We start from the raw sequence: 22449 nt of genomic DNA, 5'->3' as shown, positions 1-22449 counted from the left end.
TTTCACAGCAAACAAACAAAACACTCACAGTCCAGGCTTTTTACCTTATTTCGCTCTCTCCTGTGACTGATGCTTTGTTTAAATATACTATAACCCAGGGGCAAGAAAATGCCCTGCCAAATTCAGAGAGGGTGTATCAAGGTTCTGAGTCATTACAAGTTAAGAATGACATGTGGAGATTAATATTTCAAATGATAGGTTCAGTCTTGACACTTGCGGGTGCTTTCAGGACACTGCAGGTGAACCCGGTACACACCGGAGGACATCATTCCTGAATGCTGGTACATCGGTTTTGAGAATGGAAAACTTTGTGGAAACCTTCTCTCTGTGCTTTACAATCACAACAAGAAAGCCGCAGGTACACAGACATGCACTATGTCAGGATCTCTAGGCCTATTATGGGATTATTGGGATTATGAGTCTTTCGGCTCTCTTGGAAACGTTTTAAAAGATATTTCAATGAAGATTTCATGATATAAATCAGAGACATTAAGTAAAATACTTTATAATAATAATTTAATGTTAGAAGAGAGGATACTGAATCTAATATACCCATTTTTCATGCACTAAGAAAGATAACATATTACAGATACAGAATAGGTTTCAGATGGATATCAGGCTGACATTGTGAGTTCATTGGATGTTTCAGAATTTTAGAACAAACCCGTATGAACAGTAAGCAATGAAGCAACTCGTATTTTCAAGTTCTCGCTGTACTCTCTGACTGTCTTCACCTCATTTGAATTTTCATTGCATAATTTAAAGACACATCTGGGTCCAACTTTACAAACCTGAATTCAGATTAGGTAAATAGAACGCACGCACGCACGCACGCACACACCACACATTTGTTGGTATGTGCTGAAGAGACCCAACATGTCTTAGTAAGGTGTTGGGCCACCACAAGCCACCTGAATAGCTTCAATGTGCTTTAGCACAAGTCTCTGGATCGCTGCTGGAACAAAATATATTCCCATTTTGTTCTATTTTTATGATGGTCGTGGGGAGTGTCTAACACACCAATCCAATATTTCACAACCCAATGGGTTGCGATCTGGCCTCTGATCTGGTGAAGGACATGGCATGCAATTCCCATCATTTTCATTCTCATCAAACCATTCAGTGACTGCTCTGTGGATGGGAGCATTGTCATGGTGATCTCTCAGAACAGAATAATAACTTCATTTGCAGAGACCCTTCCCTCTGAGCGGATAAGTGGACCCAAACCATGGCAGGAAAATACCCCCCACAGTCAAACAAAGCCACACTCACTGAAGTGGTCAAGCATTCAGGCCTGTACTGTTCTCTTGTGTACACCGCACAAGGCACTCGCCCACTTGTGGAGAATATGGTGAAGGATGACTCATCGCTTTTTTCCACATCTGTGCAGTGACTATAATATGGCAGTGGTTCTCAAACTTTTTTGGCTCAGGTCACCCCTGTAAATAACCTTTTCATCCATCCATGATGGCACCCCTGAATGACATTGTTAATTATTAGAATCTTGGCCAATGTCAGATTACGCTATGTAAATATGTGAAACTTTCCCTCTATAAAATCCAATACGTCATGAGGAAAACTTCAGAGAATATCTGTTTCCATTAGGACTGAACGTTTTTGTTAGATAATTTCTGATATACCGTTTTGTTGTATGACCCCTTGACCTCATGGCCTGCTTAGTCTCTCACTCTCTCCTGAATTATCCTCAACTCTGCTCTTGGTCAGACTGGCTTCTGTGAAGGCCAAAACTATACACCAGGGACAAATTAACATTTGTTTGCCAGACTGTCCGTCTGTGTTTGTGACTTGATATCCCATAACCATATCTTGGGTATAAGGAGTTTTTTTGACGTCAGGAACAAACGAACGTCGAGGACGAGAAGTGTCTCGAAACATCGAGAAGATTCTGGAACTCTGTGCCTTCTATTCCATCCATCCAATCACAGATTGACAACACTTCTGTTATCCATCACTTGTTCCTACGTAATTTGTACTATATAATCCTACTCATAACAATTGTACAGTAGGACCTCCATCATTGATTTTGACAAATTGCTGTATTGTGTAGAGGCTGTGATCTGAGACTTGTGAACAACGAAATAACCTGAATTAAGATCAAACTAAAATTACTTTACCTTAATTCCTCCATTTCTTGTGTCTGCTTCATCGATTATTTCAGGTAATACCTTTTTCATGCATTTTGACTATTCTGTTTGTATCATTTATAACTTACCACTGCCTATCACTTTTATGTTTTATACTAAATATATACTGATTACTTGGTCTTTAAAACAGCTAAAACTACTTTTAATGATTATCCTTCTAAATTATTACCATTTACCTCACATTGACTATATCCAAAGTAGAACTTAAAGTATTCCTGTTAAGGCTAAATCTTAAACTTAACCATCTAAATTACTTAAACTTATAACATTAACAATCTAAAAGACTTAACCTTATAACCTTAACAGTCTAAAAGCTTATTAATATAGTTTAACATTATAACATTAGTTTCCAAAGGGTATAATAACCATTTTGGTAAATTGCATTCTAAATGCCCCCTGTCTGGGTTTTATGATGGAACACCAATTATAATATAATGACTTTAAAGGTATTATTACATTTCCAGAGTTTCACTCTGATATCAAAGCCACTTCCTATCAAAATTGAGGAAGTATTACTCAAATATAATAATAATTTAAAACAGTCTAACAAGACCCCATTAAGATCCATATTCCTATTACTAAATTTCCATCAGTTTTTACTTGGCATTTAACCACACGCATCCGTATAGTGGGGCGGGAGTGACTAAGGGGTGTGTGCGAATGGGTGAATGCAAAATCTAAAGCACTTTGGATTAAGGATGTCCCGATCACGTTTTTTGCTCCCGATCCGATTCCGATCATTTGATTGCCGATACCGATTTTTCCCGATCCGATATTTATATTTTATCGAACATGATTATGCCATATCACAATAGTACAATATCCCAAATCACAGACAATATCCAGTCTAATATCATGATATGGATATAATAATATTGATACTAGGGATGTGATCGACCCAGATTTCCGATCATCCGATCCGACCGGATATACAGTATGCCCTATATAAATGCACCATTGACCATTTACCATCCCTATTCTGGGGGGAACATTTGTCAAAAATGGCTGATATGTATTCTGTGGCACCCCTGGACTTGCATCACGGCACCCACGTTGAAAAACGCTGCTACAGTATTTGGTTTTCTAGCCCCACTGAACTCGCAAAAAAAATGTGCATTTGTCATTAGTGACTGAGGACTTTTAACACTGCAACCAATAACATCCATCTCTATGAGTATGTACTGTAGTAATTCTCTGATCACATCCTGCATTGTCATTCTCAATTCAGCTTTAGGCTACTATCACACTAATCATGCATGATTATCACTGTCATCAAGTTAATGTGCTCCTTCTGACACTGTACATTTGCATTACAGTACGTGAATTTCATCCTAACTGTTTGGAGACGTGGGCACTACAGTATATTAATACAGTACTGGGGAGCAGTTAGGAGTTTTGCTGAGGGAGTCAGGGACACTTTGACACACAGACATGGGCTTGCCCGTAGGGCAAATCAGCAACCTTCTGACTCACAGCTGGCCTCTCCCACTCCTCCACAGCTGCCCGCATGTCACTGTTCCTATTGAAACACTAGCCAGTTTAGCAGTCTTTGTGACAGAAGCTCCTCCCATCCTTGCCTCAATAACGATCCTCTTTCACTTTTCTCTCACTTGGATCTTTTTCTCTTGCCATCTTTTTTCTTGATCCAAAAATCGAGGTCAGCTGGGCCAGCTCCGCATTTTTATACAATCCTCTGTCCACAGAGCATGATGGGATGTTAATTGTGTAATTGTAGAAGGAAGCATCTGCATTTTATCTTTCTATTGATTCGGCTTTGGTTTCTCTTAAATTATACATGATGTCAAGTTAGTTTGACTGTGGCTTACAAGTGCCTCTCTTGTGTCTACACGTGTAAAGGTCTGTGAGAGACATTATGGCTCTTTCTTCCCACAGTAAAATCTGGCAGTGACTTGATATATGCGTTTCTGTACGCATTCACATGTGCCCACCAGGCAGGGTATATCCATACGTTCTGGAACAAATCTTTTGATCCCCCTATGCGTGCATGTGTCTGCTTCTCTGGCTTAGAATGATGAAATTTGATACAAGCAGATATTGGATGGTATAGTAAGCAGTCAGTTCCTTGCCTTTTGTTATTATCCTAATATCCTAATATCATAGGCATTTAGCTGTGGCAGGCCAGAGAAACAGAATAAGATCAGAACAAGCAGAGTAAGCTTGAACTCTAACTAGCAAGTAAAGGTAAATAATCACAGTGCAGAGAGAACAGTGTAGTGCTTCAAAAAAACTCGGATGCAGAGTAAACAATGAATCTAGCTGCATCTGTCTAATCAACTAAATAGTCTTGTGGTCAAGAAAAAATACTTGTGGCAAAAACATGTAAACAGTTGACCAAAATATATCTGCATAGTAAACAAAAAGGGATACAAAGAGGGAGTAATAAATATTATAAAAGTCACAGATGTTAAGTGAAATTCTAAGATATATCTTAGAATCTATCTATTTTACAGTAAGATGTTTTCATGCACTGAAGGTTAACACTGTCTAGTCGGTGCGGGGGTGTGTGTGTGTGTGTGTGTGTGTGTGTGTGTGTGTGTGTGTGTGTGTGCGTGTGCGTGTGCGTGTGCGTGCGTGCGTGCGTGCGTGCGTGCGCGCGCGGTTTTCTGTAGAAGTGAGTGATGGGGCGGGCAGGGGGGATGAGGGGTGAGTGAGGGGGCTGTTGATGAGACATGCAAGGTGCACAATTCGGGATCCCCATGTGTGAGACCCTTGAGGGCTTTTTGGGGGATTACCCCTTCATCTTCCAAGACCCTTTTTAACCTTATCCTTATCAAAATTAATTAACATTATGTATGCAATTCATAGCCCAAAGGACAAATGATCTTGTGGTGATATAAATGGTCTCAAAGCAAATCCTTATGTAACACATAAAAGATGGCCTTCAATGCCATATCCCTCTGCTGTTGTCTCTCACATTGATAACATACAGTAGGCTATACCTGCAACTTCACATGTTTGTGTTGCACATGTACACAGGGTGGGGATCTTTTAGGATTTTAACGATTGCGGTTCCTTAACGATTCACCCTTAACGGCAGTCCATGAAATTAAAATGTTTGAGAACCACCGGTATTGAATTGTATAGCAGACATGAAGTCCACATACCACCAGTGGGAACCAGTTCCGGTTCAATGTTGGATCTGGTTCCTGCGGTTCCGGATCTCATTGGAATGAATTCCAATGAGATCTATTGCTCACTTTAAAGTAACTTCAAAAATAACAATAACCACATTGAGTAACGCAGTTGGATGAACAATCAAACAAACAAACAAACAGAACATCTGCACTCTCTTGAGTAGTTTCTTATGAATTTATGTATTTTCAAAGAAAGAAAGACATTTTCTCTAGATAGACTGCTGCTGTGTGTATTTTGAAAGGACTCCCCCTGAGTAGAGCACGCCTCCTCCTAACGGTTTCCAATCAAACAAACAAACAACAGTGGGATATATAGCTACAAAATATAAATGGAATAAAAGCATATACTTTCGTTCAAAAATAGTAACTGCACACTGCAGAGAAAGTAAAAGTGTGTGTGACACATCTCACTGTTCTTAAGAGGAAAAAGGAAAGAGAGAGAGAAAATAAAATTAAACGTCTGACTCACACTAGATGAGAGTATAGTAATTATCTTCAACCATAAGCCTTGTGGGACGTCTCCTTTATATCATCTGTGGGACGGAAACCTCATATGTCCAAAACTGTCACTTTTCAGGATTCAAATTCAAAAGTAGCAGATCTACAAGCTCAAAATGAGCTTGTAGATCTGCTACTTTTGACGCTGTAGTATGATCAAGTAGGCCAGGGCGTTAATTTACGATAAAACCACACAAAGTTAGAAATATGGAGATAAGAGGTTTCGATATAAAACGTTAAAATCCCCATGCCCTCGGGTGAGTAATGTCAGACAACCAATTTCTGATGTTCAAGTCTCTGCAGGATAACATTTCAACTCACACCTTTCTCCTGAAGGCTACAGAAAAAAAGAATACACACAAATAAATCCGTACAGACATCATCCGAGAGTGACACGTCTCTACGATGAACCATAAATCCCTTTGATGGGTTGAATCAGCTTTTTTGGGGGGGGAAGAGAGACTGCCCTGACCCGACCCTAGCAACAGTAACCATGGCATTTAGACCAAACATGACCATGAACAGTAGTGGAAGAAGTACTTCCACATTTTTGACGTTGAAGTATAAGAGTAGCCGAAACCACCATGTAGAAATAGGGTTATACTCAGTTAGTTAAAGTCCTGTATTTACTTGAGTAAAAGTACAAAAGTATTGGTGCTTATACCAAAAGTAAGTAGTCGTTGACTCGTTATGCAGAATGTCCCATTACAGAAGTGTTTTTCACTTTCACACACAAAGATTGTCAAAATCTTTCTCTGGAATTTCTGGAAACTCTCCTTCTTTTTTTAATGTCTAACACTTTTTTTTCTTGCTTTTCTTTGTGTGACAGTAAATAGATGTACACATAGAAATGTCTAACTTTTAATGCAACAATGTTATTAAAAAACTATCCAAAAGGTTATGAATACTTTGTGCACTCATTGTGCACTCATGACTCATTGTCCAATATATTGGACAATGAGTGTGCAAAATCTTTGGGGTATAGAATTCTATACCCCAAAGATTTTAACAGCCAGCCTTTAATAGTTCAATTTATTTTATATTAATTTAGAATTTTAAGAAATTTTCACAAATCTGGAAAAATAGCTAAAATGAGTTAATTTGCACAAACGTGAAAGTGACTGAGCCTTCTATTAGCCGATATAAACTACAATTCCCACAGTGCACCACTGGTAGCATTCGGTGTTGAGCCAATCATTGCACTTGGAGAATGAAAACACGGAAGAGTTGTTCTCCGCGGGGTTAGCACAAATTGTTAAAACTACTGCTCCACTAGAAAAGTATTTTAGTAACCCAAATTTAAATTAATTTGTCGAGGCTGTTTTGTACTGTACTGCTGTGCTGCGGTGCAGTGTGCAAACACGTAGCGGTCCTAGTTAGTGAAGCACTCCTGTAAATGTTCATAAATGGAGACTCCTACATCCAAATTAAAAGCTGGCTGTTGCTCACCTTCAGAGGAGTCTAGCCCCACTCAATTCAAAGACAAGGTATGTATGTTTTGTTTGAGCTTGCATCTTCAATCACTTTTACCGCAGTTATTTTTACTGATTGCTTCTTTAGTAGTAAATCCATCGGTGCTAAAGAAGTTAATTAATCATGCGACCCATTTATTTAGTTACACTGACTTGTAGACCAGTTTAAAACTTTATGATGTTGCGGACCCCTATGTGAAAATAATTTAGAACCACCCACACAAGATTTGCGTTGTTTAAATGTTTAAAGATCTTTTATAAAATAGCAGATCTAGAAGCTCACAGAGCTCATGCAGTTATTTTGGCACACACATTATTATTTCTGTTTGGTTTGTAGGCTTCATAATCACAGATGTCAAGTACTGTACAATGTAGATATGTCAGATAAGTTAAATATACAAAGCAATTAAAGAAAATGTAAACACGTCTTGTAAGCTTGTAAGTTTGAGAATGTTTCAACATGAGAACGATTATGACAAAAATAATTGCGATTATCTCAAACAATTGCGGTTATTATATTAGGCGATTATTATGTAATAGTTGTGACAGGCCTAATTCATTCTTCACAGCCCAAACAACAGATGAGTGCTTCGCTGAGGGAGAGACTGAAGAGATCAAGGCGATCGTTCACCTCACCCGCCATGGTCTCCGTGGTCAAACGCCTTTGTGTTGACGAAGAGGAGGAGGAGGAGGAGGATAGACGGAGTGTTCCAAAACAAACCAAGGCGGCGCGCTGTAACTCTCCCAGAAGAGACAGGCAGGATGTTGACTTGAACAGAAACGACGTGGGGGTGAGGTCAACGACGGCTGTGAGAGTTCCTGCCGCTGCTGCTGCCCTTATCGTCCCTGACCCTGACACAACAACACAGCCATGTCCTCCTCCTCCATCAGCAGACATGCTGCTACGGCTACGAGACCAACTCAAACTGGACATCAAAGACAAGACGGAGACTCTGCGCAGGCTGAAGATGGTACAGATGTACAGAGGCAAGGTATAATAAAACAAACACGGATAAACGCCCCCCCAAAAGACAATCTATTGTCTTGTTTTGTGTATAATCAGTGAGTGGTTCCCCCAACCTGGGGTTCAGCCTTTGGCGAGTTGGCGGGATTCCAAAGATCACAACGTCGGGGGAGGACGGGGGGGCTCATCTGTTTGGAGGCAGTCCAACTTTTTTTTTTTTTTTTTTTTAAAATTTGTCTTGGGCTTTTGTGCCTTTTTTATTGATAGTTACAGTGAAGACGGACAGTAAAGTGGGAGAGAGAGAAGGGGAGAGACATGCAGCAAAGTTCGTCATGAGCTGGCCAGAACCTATATGTGGCATGTGCCTGGACCACTAGGCCAGCGAGCGTCCCCAGTCCAACATTTTTAAACATGTTGTATAAGCATAACTTGCATTTTTGGGTCATTACTCATTATGTTGTCAAATACTTCAAAATATTCTACTTTTTTTAAGTATCAGATTTACAAGCGGTGTGAGCTTGTAAATCTGATACTTTCGCTATTCGTAAGTATAAGTATACAGGGCTTAAGATGTTAACGTGTCAGATGTAAGAACGGGGAGATTCCAAAGAAAAGGGGAAAAAAATCACACCCACAGGAACGCACCCAGGGTGCCGGCCCGGTTCCGGCGAGCCCCCCCGCGTCCGAAACGGTTGAGAAATGACAGAGTTACTGTGTGCCGGTCCCTCTACTGTACCCTCTACTGTACTGTACTGTACTGTACTGTACTGTCACTGTACTGGCACACCCGAAATCATCATATATACAGTTAATATGTGCGTGTGTGTTTGTGTGTGTGTTAGGTTGCGCACAGGTGGTGAAAAACAACCATGCTGTTTTCATGCTCATACATACCCAGCCAGCCAGCCAGCCAGCCAGGCAGGCACCCACACACATAAGTCCGTAAGGGTGTGGTTGCACCACTCAAAAAGAGGTTGGGAACCACTAACTACTTGTATGCTTTGAATATTTTGCATCCCTTTCTAATTCCCTTTAACATTTCTCTCTCTCTGTGTGTAGAACGACTTGACACAGCTCCAAAGGCTGATCGACAAGTGGCGGGCGTGTGCTCAGGCCGCGCTGTACGAGCTGCAGGCCAACCTCCCTGTCGATGGGCGGAAGGCCAGCCTCTCCCAGCTCATCGATATGTTCGGCATGGAGGACGCCATGCTGCACTTTGACCGCACAGAAGAGGACTTCACTACTTGAAATATAGACAGCCGATTCTCATTTCGACCCTTGTTTTGGTCCAGGGACCACCAGCCAGTCCAAATGGACCCTTAGCGGGTCTAACTCTGAAAGTTTATGAATGGAAACAAACTATAAAAATATTTGTTTTGCTTTTTTCAAATATCTTTTGACACAGAATCAAATGTTTTAGGGTCATGATTCACCAAGAGCCTGGATGGCTTAGTTCCTTCCAGGCTTAAAATAATTCAAATAAATATTTTTTATTTGAATACTTTAGTTCAGTGATTCTCAACCTTTTGAATTGCAAGATTCCCCCCAGTTCCCCTGGACCCTTACTTGCTCAAGTACTTCAAACAAGAGGACAATTTAAACTTAGCTCACAGTGTTTACACTACAGCAGTGCAAGGTGGGAGATGTTCTTCTCAAGGCCCTGCCTGAGCCCAGGTCGAAACATCTACATGTGAAGCACAAACTGATCTGAGATGTAGTACACTGTACAAACAAAGTAGGAAGGGTGGTTGGTTGACCCACTGACAAGAAAGAAAGTCACAGGGACTGAATTTCTGGAGCCATGCATTGACTGATCTCACTCACTCAACGGTCTGGAAGAGGAGACGTCATTAACAGAAAAATAAAAGAGGAGCTGAATGTCTCTGATGTATCCTCTGAAACCTCAACCCATACTCCTACGCCAACCCAAAAACCTTGAGCAACTTATGTTGGTCTTGGTCGTATGTGCTAATGTTGTACATTTGATAAAATTGTACATCGATCCCTTGGCAACCCAATCTATGTACACTGTAAAAATGCTCAGTGTTAATGCAACACTAATACATTTTACGGGTTACAGACCTGTAAGAGTTCATTTGGACCCCTGATGCAGTGTTAGTTTTGTTGACTAAGACTAAATCAAAATCTGAAAAGAATTAACACTGCCCTGGTGGTCCCCGGACCCAATGTTGAGACCCAGTGGATTCGATTAATACCATCTCAAGAACCATCTTCATTATTTTACACAGATTGTGGTTCCTTGTGCAAAGGGAGATGATCACATATGTTATGTAAACGTGTTTGGTTCCAGTTGTATACAACAATCGTTTTGTTCTGTTGCTGCTATCTTTATTTATTTTCAGTTCAAACAGTACATTCCATGTTGATGCTTTTGTTTTTTTTGCTGTACAGAGAAAGGTTAATAAACATTGTTTTCCTGAGAGATTGAATTACATTTGCATTGATGAAATTGCATGTACAAATGAAGACGGTTGCACACAGACAACAGTCAAAAGGATAGACACAAGAAAGCTTGATAACTAATTTCCATTGTGGTTCTTTGGTTGACAGGAGAAAAAGGGTGTGTGTGTCGAGGGGGGGGGGGGGGGGGGGTTACTATAGAAGGAAACAATGTACAGTGACATCATATACAAGAAATGTATCGGTCACTGATACATGATTTCAATTACAGTTTGTTTAACTTAAAACTGGGATATCACATCTGTCATTTTAGTTTTTAAGGCAAGTGATATTTAACCACTAACCATTATTTCATACTTTAGTTATTAATAAATAGCAGATCTACAAACTCAAAAATGTTTTTACTGTAGCAACATACGATTTTCAGAAAACGTATTTAGAATCGGCCTTAGGTCTTAATAGATTCAAAAACTATGTTTTGACTAGTCATGCTTGAGATTATCCAGTGTGGGGAAGGACCTCATCCTCAGGCGCTCTACCTCTGCCCTGAGCAGAGCCAGCTCCTCTGCCTGGGCCGTGGTGATCTCCACCAGCCTCTTCCTCTGAACGATGTCCTGGTAGCGAGCCTCTGTGTTCACCGCCTGCTTGTCCTCCATAGCTACAAACACCAATGGAAGAACAAGTAGTATAAATACTGCAGTGTAGATCAGTGGTCCTCAACCTGTGGGTTGGGACCCCCAGGTGGGTCCCCACATGTTTTTGTAAAATGTTATTAAAAAAATAATAATAACCTTTTGAAAATAGCCAATCTACAAGCTCACAATGTGTCGCAAATATATAGGGCTGAAGTTGATGTGTAATAATCAAAATCTACAACATAACTAGTAACTAAAGTTTTCATATACTTGTAGTGGAGCAAAAGTACAATTGTTTCCTCTGAGATGTAGTGGGGTAGAAGTCAATGTATTGAACATTGTAAATACTGAAGAAAGTAAAACAAATACCTCAAACTTGTACAGTACTTGAGTACATTTACTTACTTTCCACCCCTGATAAACACCAATGACAAACAAAACCACAGTCATTCTTGAGTCATGAGATGATCAAGGGGGAGGATTCTTACAATTAATTTAGCTTTTGATTGCGTTATTTTATTGCAGTGGTTACGTCGGTTTTGAGATAAGGCGTAAAGTTTCCAAGACCTTTTAGAACAAAACAAATGCAGTTTGTGATGCATGTTTTAATATTAGAGCAGTGGTTTTCAACCAGTGGTCTGGGGACCACAAGTGGTCCTTGAAGGGATTCCAGGTGGTCCCCAGCTAAATGATGGAGAGTTGGTAACCAAATGGATGGACCCTTAAAGACTGTCTTGAGAGTGTAAAATGAAACCAAATGTATCCGTTTAATTTTACACTCTCGAAAGTTAAATTATTATTAAATAAATGATTGTTAAACATCTGAATTACTTCATTTACAAGAAGTTTACACAATAGAGAGTATGCACATGCATGATTTTCCCATCAGGACACGGCCTCAAAACATTGAGCAGCATGGAGTGTTGGAGTTTGGAAGCGCTCGTTGGAAATCACTCAACCGTCCAGCGTACCACCTGTTTCTAAATGTCACAATGCAGGAGGCAGCATTATTAAAAACAAGCACTTCCAAACTCTGACACTTAGAAAAATAATCAAATGCAGGGAATTTCTTGACAGAAAGTAGCTCATAATGTTTCTATGGTGGATTTTCATGAAACAAAAACTTTGCAGATAGAAAGAGGATAATTCAAGCTTTTCGTTCAGCTGCAATGTTGGTGAGTTTAACATTGTTTAATGCAATCAGACAGGACTTCTCTGTTTGGATGAATGGGCTGTCAAGGCCAGAAAGTAGTTTTTTGCCACTCAGTGGGCGTTCCCGCATAACTGCAGGTACGATGATGTCATGCGCATACCCTCTTATATAAGAAAATGTTTTGATCAACGCTTGCCTGTTATCTCTCCTATGGTACTACATCAATATAGCATGGAATTGTGGACAAAACAACAAAATGTTTAAAGTTTTGGTTTCTGAGAGGCTAAATCTCATCAACTGGTGGTCTGGTCCGTTGCTCAAATGCCAATTGATATGAAAAGGGTTGAAAACCACCGTATTAGAGCAATGCTACAGTGAGATTACCTATTGCTTGGTAGATGTGTTGCCTCTCAGCCACAGTGACTTGCACCTCAGCTAATTGCTGGTCTAAAATGTCATTCTTCTCAGCTTTCAACGCGGCCTGCCGCCTGAGCTGCTTGATGGTTTTCTTGTGATGTTCCACGTTCTTTAGGTGTGTCTGTAAAAGCATAGGAACATTATACACACACACACTGACCAACCTATCTAGTTTTATTCATTTTTTAACATTTAACACAAAATATGGATGTACATTTATTATTAAAAATAGGTATGTTAACTTACAATATTGTTGTTATTGTGATATCACATTAACAATAATGTCAGAATTATCGTGGTCCTCTAAATATTACCGTGGTGGCATCTACATGTACGTGTCATAGCTCCTCCAATTCAGGTCGAACATTGTAATGTTTATTTGGAACAGCATTGGAGTAATGAGAAAAACTTTTAACTACTACTTTGTAGTAGAGGCATGTCTGCTGACAAGATCCATCTGAGTGATTACCGTATACTGTAATTGTATTTCATATTTTTAGTAAATGAGTACTGTACACTGTAATTATTACTGTTTTGGTATAATCACACATGGAGAACAAGTTATTAAAGACAATAAAATCTCACATGGAGAACAAGTTATTAAAGACAATGATGCATTTCATTGAGGAGCGATTACATCTTGATGTGCTGTTTATACCTGTTCCTGTAATGCTATTCTTTTCTCCAATGTGGAAACTTGCTTGGACATGCGATTATGATGATCCGTCTCAGTCAGATACTGGAAGAAAATGAAGAGGAATCTTTGTTCACTTGTCAGCAGCTGCACAGAGTTAATTTACTGTCGGTTATTAAAAAAAAATCATCGTAAAAAAATCCATCATCATACGGTACATCACATTCCGTGCTCAGCCATTCAAATCATCACAAAAGTCATTCTGGCCAATCACTTTTGGTGTCTTCACCTTTCTGCCCTCACTTTTATTTTCAGTATATACTTTGCTCAGCAAATCAAATCATCACTATGGGGGGTCAGCCAATCACAAGCCAATGTTTGTGTTCACACAAACACTAAAAGCTGGGCATAGAGCCCCTCAAAAAAAGGAAAGAAAGAAGAAAATTGTTATTTCAGGTTATCTGAGCTAGGTCTTTCAGAGTGCATGAATCCCAGCCTGTTGTAATTTACAACAGGTTTTGTAACTCAGGCCTGGTGGTTATGTGCTATGTACATATCATCTTACATTCTGCCACATAGAGAGAGAGAAAGAGAGAAAGAGAGAGAGAGAGAGAGATGATGGTTATAGCAGTCATATATTATTGGTCGAATCCCACAGCTGTTAGTACTTTTTGGACCGGACAAAACAACCACATTTCACCTCTTGTGAAAGTGAAACTACTTCAACTGTGACCCCTTGAATGAAAGTTAACCATGAGTTAACCATGAAATCACAACAGATGATATCCAAGTTGTTCTACATTTTTCAGGACTTCTATACTTTGTTTACTAGTATTTCTAAGCTCCAGTGCCTCAGTCAGTCTTCACACTGGGGGTGAGCAGTCGTTTCTTTCATGATTTGATGGGATACGATATAACAGTGGTTCTCAAAGTGGGGTACGGGAACCCCCAGGAATCCTTGAGGGGGCTCCAGGAGGTTCCTAGCAAAATGATTGATCGTTGGACCCTTATGGGTCCTTATGCTTAGTAATGCTATAAAGATGAATGCATGTTGTGCTTAATAAATGTTTGGCATACATTATATGCCTCCTCCTGACTATAGACATAATGTGTACGGATTACAGAATGGTGTTCGTACAAAAGGTTTAGGAGTAATATAAACATGTTCTTTATTGCAGGAGGCACCAGGCACTATAATAGAGCTGTGTTAAAAGGGTGGCATTTGTTCCCCAATGTAGTGGAAATGTGCATGCAAAGTTTCACAGCTGCTGCGTTCATGATTTGAGGCATTTTGTTAAAAACCACACTTGCGAACTGTCATAGAAATTTAGACTGCAAACATATAATAATACCCCTTTATTGCACTCTGATGTTATCTTATCTGTGACACCCCTGTGGTGCTGTTTTGGTTACTTTGTTACTGCCCAAATTCCTTTGGGCTATGTTGGGGGATGTCTCTTGTGGGAGTGGAGACTATAAAGGCTGTGGCCTTATGTTTACTCAGGGAGTCAGACTGGGGTCTTCCGATGCATTGAATTGGTCATGTAAGTTCCTGACTCCTTACTCGAGTAAAATCCTAATACTTCCAAACTATGAATCCTTGTGTTGCCTCATTATTATGTCTTCCTGAGCATGTGCCCCACAGATTGCCATAACATTTTGGAGGTTTCCTACCGAGATGGTGTGCTAAATGCTGGACTTGGCGGTCGTCGGCTTGGTGAGTAAGTTCATTCTTTCGGGCTGGGCCGACGACGTGCGCAAGTGAGTATATGGGTGTCTGTTTGGATGTTCAGAAAATGAGGTATTGCTTTTATTCGGGGTTTTAAGGTATTAGTGATGAAATTTGGTTGTGATCACGATAGGCATTTTTTGATGGCCTATTTAAAAGAGGGAAACGGAAGTTTTGCCTTTCATGTGCATGCCATGAGAGACGGAGGAACAGTGTTTGGTTGGTTGAATGACTCAAGATGGTTAGACAAGGAGGTCTGACAAATGGTACCAGTGTACGTTGGGAAAAAAGAATAGTCTATTCAATAAATCACTCATTACGTTGCCTGCTGTCTAAAGAGGGGGAGAGATCCTGCCTTAGGGTATCCTTGTTGTTTTATGAAGCAACAAAAAATTGGCTAGCCAGAGTGTGTGTGTGTGTGTGTGTATTGTCCTAAGTGTATGTCCAGAGTGTTAAATGTATGGCCAAAAAGGGAGACAAGTTGTCTTGCCTAACTTTGTAGCTACTGAGAAGGGAGGTTGATCCTCGCCTTATACTAGGGTACCTTTGCTAACAGAAGCATAAAACAATTGTGAAGCGCTATGTATGGATATATCATTTGAAAATGAATGTGAATGGTCTGTCATGAAAACTGATTGAGTGTTGAATGGAGTGGTCTGCTGTATGTGAGTGTGTGAGAGACAGAAAAGGAGTGTGAGAGGAAATTGTGAAAAAGGGATGTTAAATAGTTAACAGCCTAGAATGAAAATGAAGATATGAGAATTGATATAGAGATATATTAAGGTAAAGTAATACGTTTTAAATCATATGATGTCATATGATTCTCGAGACGAGAAAATGGAAATAGTTCCAAATAGGGATAAAAATAAGGAAGTAAATAGTGTACACATGTGTATGAGTGAAAATGCTCAAACTTGTGAAGAACATGTTAGGGCCTGGAGAAGATATTTAGGTGCATTATGTACAGTTTCTGTGTCGAAATGTGGGCTAGAGTAGTCAACAGGTGAAATGGTAGTCAAAATAGTTTAATCTATTACCTCACTCAGTTATCCTGAGTGTGGGGCTAAAGTAGCCTTGATGAAAGAGTAGCATCGATGACTGGTTTACTAGTTATCACTTCATTTTGATCAAGTGACTGTCTAAAATAGACTTATTTATCCTTAACATGGCATGGTAGCTAGCCCCTGAGGGCTGTACGGTTCCCTTCAAGGGGAGTTGTCGTGAAATTTAAAATGTAGAAAGAATTTAATCTAAATTCCCCAGGCAGGCCATGCCCTGATTGATATTAAAAGTTAGTTTAAGTGTTTAAAATTAAGTGGCTCTTTAGTTCCTAGAGAAGTGAGCCTTGCTAAGCCATGCACCATGCAGTATAGGAGGCTATCGCCTGTTTTCTGTAATATACGCAGCTTGATGTATAAGTATGCCCCTGGATATTCATGTTGTAAATCGCTCTGAATTAAGAGCGTCTGCTCAATAGTAAATTGGACAGTGTGACAGTTAGTGGAGTGAGATTGAGATAAAGATTACTTGAGACTGAAAGAAAGTTTTTTTAAAATGACAGTAAATTAGGTATTTGGTTTTAATAAGGGAACATCTGTAAGTATGTGTTCCCTAATGAGAATGTAAAGGGTTACTTCCCAAGATAGTTACGTTTTGTAACTGTCATTTGTAAAGGTCTACAGATTATCAGCTCCAAGCAACCATTTGTTGAGTTTGCACCCCTGTGGTTTATTGAAGGAGATTGACTTGGCTAAGCCCACGGCCAACACCTAGAAGGCAAAAGTTAGTTTTGTGGTATCTGAGCCAGAGACCTGATCATGTACTGTACTGTATGTCTTAAAGTGCATGACAAGTGCACAAAAAAGATATCTGCCTGGTACAAGTGATTGCATTTATCGAGGATAACATGTTAGCCTTTAAGAACCTTCTTTAGGCCTAACACAGGCTAACAAGCAGTCACTGTTTGGCAAATAGGAATAGTGTGACGATGTTCGATTTGGTGACATCTTTTGCGAGGATCTGAGAACCCGGTTTGTGTTTGGGTTGTAATCTACAGTATGTCTTAAAGTATATACAGATTTGTAATTTTGAAAGTCCAAATAAGGCATAAAATAAAATGAGTATGCCCACATGCTGATAGCTTGTGACGGTGATTGATTTGATGACATTATTTGAAGGACAGGAACCCAAAAGTTAAATATGGAATAGAATATAGCAGCTATAATTGCAAACTTTAGTGTACAGTGGATTGCAATATTATGCAAAAATAAATGTACGGGCCAATGTACGGCTGTCGACAACACCTCATCCTGTTCCGTTGGAAAGAGGGTACCACATGGACGGGTCCAAACTACTGGTTTTGTTTTTTCCAGTATGAGGGGGCAACTCTGTGTCAGGGTTGAGAAGAGAACGAACTGAACATTGGACATTGGTCACTAGCATTGGACATTGATGCACTGACATTTCAAACAGTGATGGGGGATCACTGGACAATGATACGATCGGAATCTGAAGGAAACAAAGATTCTTGAATCGGAATCCCGACATGAAGGAGTACGCGTTGGTGACAACTGAATGCGAAAAAGCTGTGCTATTTTTGTGGCTCTGCAGTATGGTGGAGGGGTGAGGTGAAGCTGACAGGTGTACATTGGGATCGAATGATAGTGAGTAGCTACAGAGTTGCATTTGTTCCACTTATGGCTGCTATAAAACAAAAATAGGTTGTATTTACAAAAGTATAGTAGTGATAGATACTGTGAATTGGTTGTCAATCTCACTGACAACTGGCAAACTCTTAAAAGCAGAGTTTGACTTTTTGTGTCCCATGCAGGACGTAAAATTATCTTATCAGTAAACAAAGGGATTTCCAGCTGTTTCAGGGCACTTATCTAAGTTCCTGTGACATGGTCAATAAAACCCCCTTCTGGGAATAGACGTTTAAGTGCTGCCAAGAGGCTTCATTCGGCAAAGAATTCAGACCAAGGTATAGTGAAAGTACAAGTTAATTTAGTTAATTAGTGGTGCCGGAGTTATGAGTGGTTTTAGCAAAAAGGTCTATTGATTACATGGCTGTTATTGATGTATTGGCTGTATGAGTTAAATTTAAGACATACTGTACTGATGTAACCTGTTTACATGATCAGATTGTGATCAAGCTTTAGGAGTAGCCTATTGTCAAGGAATTTGCGTTGACCTGGTTGAACCTACCAAGAAGCCCTAGGGCAGCTGTGTTTCTTATCTCTATGATGGTAGGCCAGCTGTGTTTTGATTAGCCTGGGGAGGTTGATGCTATTTGCTGGCCTAGTGCTATTTGAATGTTTATGACTTTGCAACATGGGCAAGGCACAACAAAAAAAAAAAACCCTTGTCCTTCTGTACACAGAAGTTTAGTGCAGAGCAAAGAGGAGATCTCATTAGCCGTATGGCTGAATGTAAAGGCATACTATGATCAGCTGCTCAGGGCAGATACTACAATACTAAATAAATTAGTGGAGTTCAATAGTATAGTACTAGATAAGTGAGATAGATCATTGAATCACTTCAGCATGTGTGTGCAGTAATTACGCTCACTCAAATAAGGACAGTTAAGATAGAATAATTCTTAAAGAATGTCCTGTAGTCATGAAGGTCATGATCAAGGTAAAATCTTAGAGGTTGAAACGGTGTAAAATCAGTCAATCTCTACATTATATTGTTTAGAGAATTACTTAGGATGCAAGTACAGTATACTGCAGGCATAGTTTTGTTAAATAACAATTGATTTGAGTAGTATTTGTAATGATGCATGACGGTTTGGTTGACGCTACATTGTGCTATACTCTTGTCTTCAAGACCGGTAAATTTGAATTGATAAATTGAATGTGTGTCACAGATGAGATGAGATGAGATTCAACGGATTGTCAGAGTACAGTACAGGTAAAGTACAGCGGAAAGTATTTTCGCATCTCACCAATAGTGCGAACATATCAGTAGAAGGATACATTAATAAGTAGGCTACAGTAGTAAGAGCAGGTATGAGCTGAATAAGGATTTGGGCAGGAAGAGAAGAACCCATTGACAAAATAGGTCATATTGTGATCTATTTTTTGGACACCCCAAGGTGGAGTATCATATGAGAAATAGAAGTATATGGTGTATTTAAATCAGGACAAAGAAGGGTTTGTTTTCGAGGGACGCCTTGAAACAAACAAAAGTATGTATGTACTAAAATTGTTATGTTTCCTGTATGAATATTCTGATCCAAGTTTTCTTAGGTTCATGTGGAGGCGATCCAGATGGATGTGACATGAGATTGATTTCTCTCATGTTTTGTGGCATGATGTTACTAACGAAATTAATGGTGTTACTAACGAAATTGACTAATCCCTGACGGAAATTGGAATTGTGCATGTGTGCATGTGCGCCGAATATCTTGCTGTGTTTGCAGAAGTCATTGGATTTGGAAGTCGAATCTGTGAGTATTACGTAAGTAAGATATGCAACAACTTGATGTTTCCTGGTGGAATAATTGAGCATAGGAGGATGTTCTAAATCATGTTCTGTTGCAGTTATGCGATTAGTTCTGAACAACGGTATTGTTTGATGATGCCATACTAAAGAGACATATAGGAATGTGTTCAGAGATAAGATATCTACGCAATAGATAGTTGCACAAACACACATATGCTTACTGAGAGTTAAGTGGTGGACTAGCAGTAAATGAAATTCGATAATACATGTTTATTGCTGCTGTAGCTACGTAGTATTGAGTCCACCATCAACATTCAAATTAGTAGTAATGTGACTGTATCTGAGCTGGAGATGACATAGCGAAGGAAATGTGATCCAGGTAGAGTAGGGCTTTTCAATGGTGTTGTAGTTTTTTCTTTCAGCTCCATAATAATGAGAAGAGTCGTGTTGGAATAACATGACGAATGATGAAGTGGATCTGATGACATGGCTAAGTATCGTTTGGGGATGATATGGAATATGTATTGATGAGAAGTTGTCAACTAAGTCGACTAACTAAGGTCCACTTAGATGCGGAGTCGGGTTGAATGAATGATAGTATGTATAGACTGGTTTATGAATGAATAGTTAATTTTGGTACTTACATTTCCGTGTTTAAAAGACAGTTGTGTTACATGATCAAGCCAAAGCTTATTATGCCTATCCATGTTGAGATAACACAAGGTAATAATGTGCCAGCTGATTGTTGTGGACAGAAGATAAGTACGATTGATTAATGCAGGTTAGGTTCAAGACCCGACTTAACATACCCATAAAATAATTGACGAAATGGACCAGGGGTTGCTGTGACTGCGGCTAGGGGCTTATATGCAGGCATGCCCACGGAGCAGGACCCGTGATTTATATAAGGTCAGGGGCCATCTCGAATGAATGCCCGGCTCCGGTTAGGTGTGGTTAATGACATATTACTCGCATTGGTTTTCTTTCTTTTTCAGAAATGAGTGGTTAGTCTGCTGTCCGCGACGTGTCCACGCTGATGTCCCTATGGGGGATCAAGTGCTGTTAGCACTCTGGACTCTGAATCCTGCGATCATGTGCTCGGGAGCCGTTTCTGAATGATGTTGCATCACCTGTGCGGTGACAATTTCTGGTCTTTTGGAAGGCTGTGACGTGTGCAGTTCTGTCAAATGGCCGATCTGCAAGCTCACGACATGTCTGGAGCTTGTGGAAGTAATGCACGTTGGTGCTTTGAGCTCTGTGAAAGAGCTACTTCCGGTTTGGATTGCTCTGTGCGGTGTGGACCACATGGCACCTGCAGTACACTGTCTGTGATGTGTGCAAAGTGGACAGTTCTGAACGGACATTTTCTGGTGCTGAGATGTTTTTTGGTCTGAGGGGAGATGTTTTTTGGTCTGAGGGCTGCGACGTTTTGCTGTATGTTTAATTTGGCTTTGCCTTGTTTTGTTTGTTGTTGTGAAACTATTGTACCACTGTGTATCGTAGGCCTTGTGTGCGGTCGCTCATAGATGAGGGCCATGTAGGAATTTTCCCTGTTTGTCTAACCCATTGGGTTCCAGGTTTTTTGCCTACATCTGCGATGTACTGATAAGTGGTGTTTAGGGGTTTTTAAATGTTTAAAAGTGGGGTAATGTCATAGAAATTTAGACTGCAAACATATAATAATACCCCTTTATTGCACTCTGATGTTATCTTATCTGTGACACCCCTGTGGTGCTGTTTTGGTTACTTTGTTACTGCCCAAATTCCTTTGGGCTATGTTGGGGGATGTCTCTTGTGGGAGTGGAGACTATAAAGGCTGTGGCCTTATGTTTACTCAGGGAGTCAGACTGGGGTCTTCCGATGCATTGAATTGGTCATGTAAGTTCCTGACTCCTTACTCGAGTAAAATCCTAATACTTCCAAACTATGAATCCTTGTGTTGCCTCATTATTATGTCTTCCTGAGCATGTGCCCCACAGATTGCCATAACAGAACTGGCCTTGAGTAGCCAGCCTTCATCTGCCTTTGCAGTGCATATTGCCCCAGGCAGATCACGCTGGACAAGACCTACACTGTAGATGCTATCATTTATTTTGGGCGGAAGTTGCGGGATTTTGGCGGAAGTACCACTCAAGGAAATGACGATGATGCTTTACAAATCAGTTTGTGTTGTGATTGGTCTGAAAAACATCGTATCCGGGAGAAATACATTTGACGGATGTTCCGGACCGACACTTCCGCCAATAGCGTCTCTGCCTTAGGTTGTGACTTGTGACCAGGCTTTTCTCTTCGCAGATGAGAGAGGCTACAGGCAGATTAAGTCTGGCCCCTCTCAAATGTGGGAGGACTTCACGGTCGAAGTGGTGACGAGCCAACCAGATTTGTCTGGAACCAGGCTATAACCAACCAGGGCCAGTATGAAAATATGGGGCGGGACGAGACTAATATCCGTGCAGTGTGATATTAGTATCGCTACGCGAGGCTACCTGCAAACTGGGGGTCCTTGAAATTACATTTGTGAAACGGTTACCTCTTGCAGCTCTTCGTCGAGTCGCAGCATCTGAATGTCCTTGGCCTTGGTGTTCAGGTCCTCAATGTGCATCCTCATCCTCTGGTGGTCCCACTCCTGTTGGATGATGCCCTTACGGAAGTCCTTGCACCGCACCATGCTGGCTATCTTCTGCTCACCCAGCGTCTGAAAAGCCAGAGAGATGACATGATCATATTTCAGTGAAAGGCAAGGCAGTTTTATTTGTA

General features: G+C 40.3%; 2 protein-coding genes across 2 annotated transcripts in view; one reads left to right on the top strand and one right to left on the bottom strand.

Moving 5' to 3' along the window:
• The first annotated feature begins 7002 nt into the window (after nt 1-7002).
• sfr1 (SWI5-dependent homologous recombination repair protein 1) lies at nt 7003-10366 on the top strand. The gene is made up of 3 exons (XM_079513259.1): nt 7003-7305; nt 7860-8282; nt 9314-10366. The coding sequence occupies exons 1-3, from the start codon at nt 7225-7227 to the stop codon at nt 9500-9502; spliced, it is 693 nt and encodes a 230-aa protein (XP_079369385.1). The 5' UTR covers nt 7003-7224; the 3' UTR covers nt 9503-10366.
• A 459-nt stretch (nt 10367-10825) lies between these two features.
• Nucleotides 10826-22449, bottom strand: part of cfap43 (cilia and flagella associated protein 43) — a gene marked incomplete at its 5' end in the record, with an annotated part of 47518 nt that continues 35894 nt past the window's right edge. Inside the window, 4 exons of the mRNA XM_079511810.1 lie at nt 10826-11333; nt 12848-13001; nt 13539-13619; nt 22223-22387. Of these exons, the coding sequence (XP_079367936.1) occupies nt 11158-11333; nt 12848-13001; nt 13539-13619; nt 22223-22387 (576 nt within the window). The 3' untranslated portion in view covers nt 10826-11157. The remainder of the gene's footprint in view (nt 11334-12847; nt 13002-13538; nt 13620-22222; nt 22388-22449) is intronic.

Source organism: Electrona antarctica, assembly GCF_951216825.1.
Source record: "Electrona antarctica genome assembly, chromosome: 10".
NCBI lineage: Eukaryota > Metazoa > Chordata > Actinopteri > Myctophiformes > Myctophidae > Electrona > Electrona antarctica.
Note: the sequence above shows the minus strand (reverse complement) of the source record. Positions and strands in the feature narration are given on the sequence as shown.

Coding starts and splice junctions, on each gene's coding strand:
- sfr1 (XM_079513259.1), top strand. CDS start 7,225: ATGGAGACTCCTACATCCAAATTAAAAGCTGGCTGTTGCTCACCTTCA. Junction 7,306..7,859: donor CCACTCAATTCAAAGACAAG/GTATGTATGTTT, acceptor CATTCTTCACAG/CCCAAACAACAGATGAGTGC. Junction 8,283..9,313: donor TACAGATGTACAGAGGCAAG/GTATAATAAAAC, acceptor CTCTGTGTGTAG/AACGACTTGACACAGCTCCA.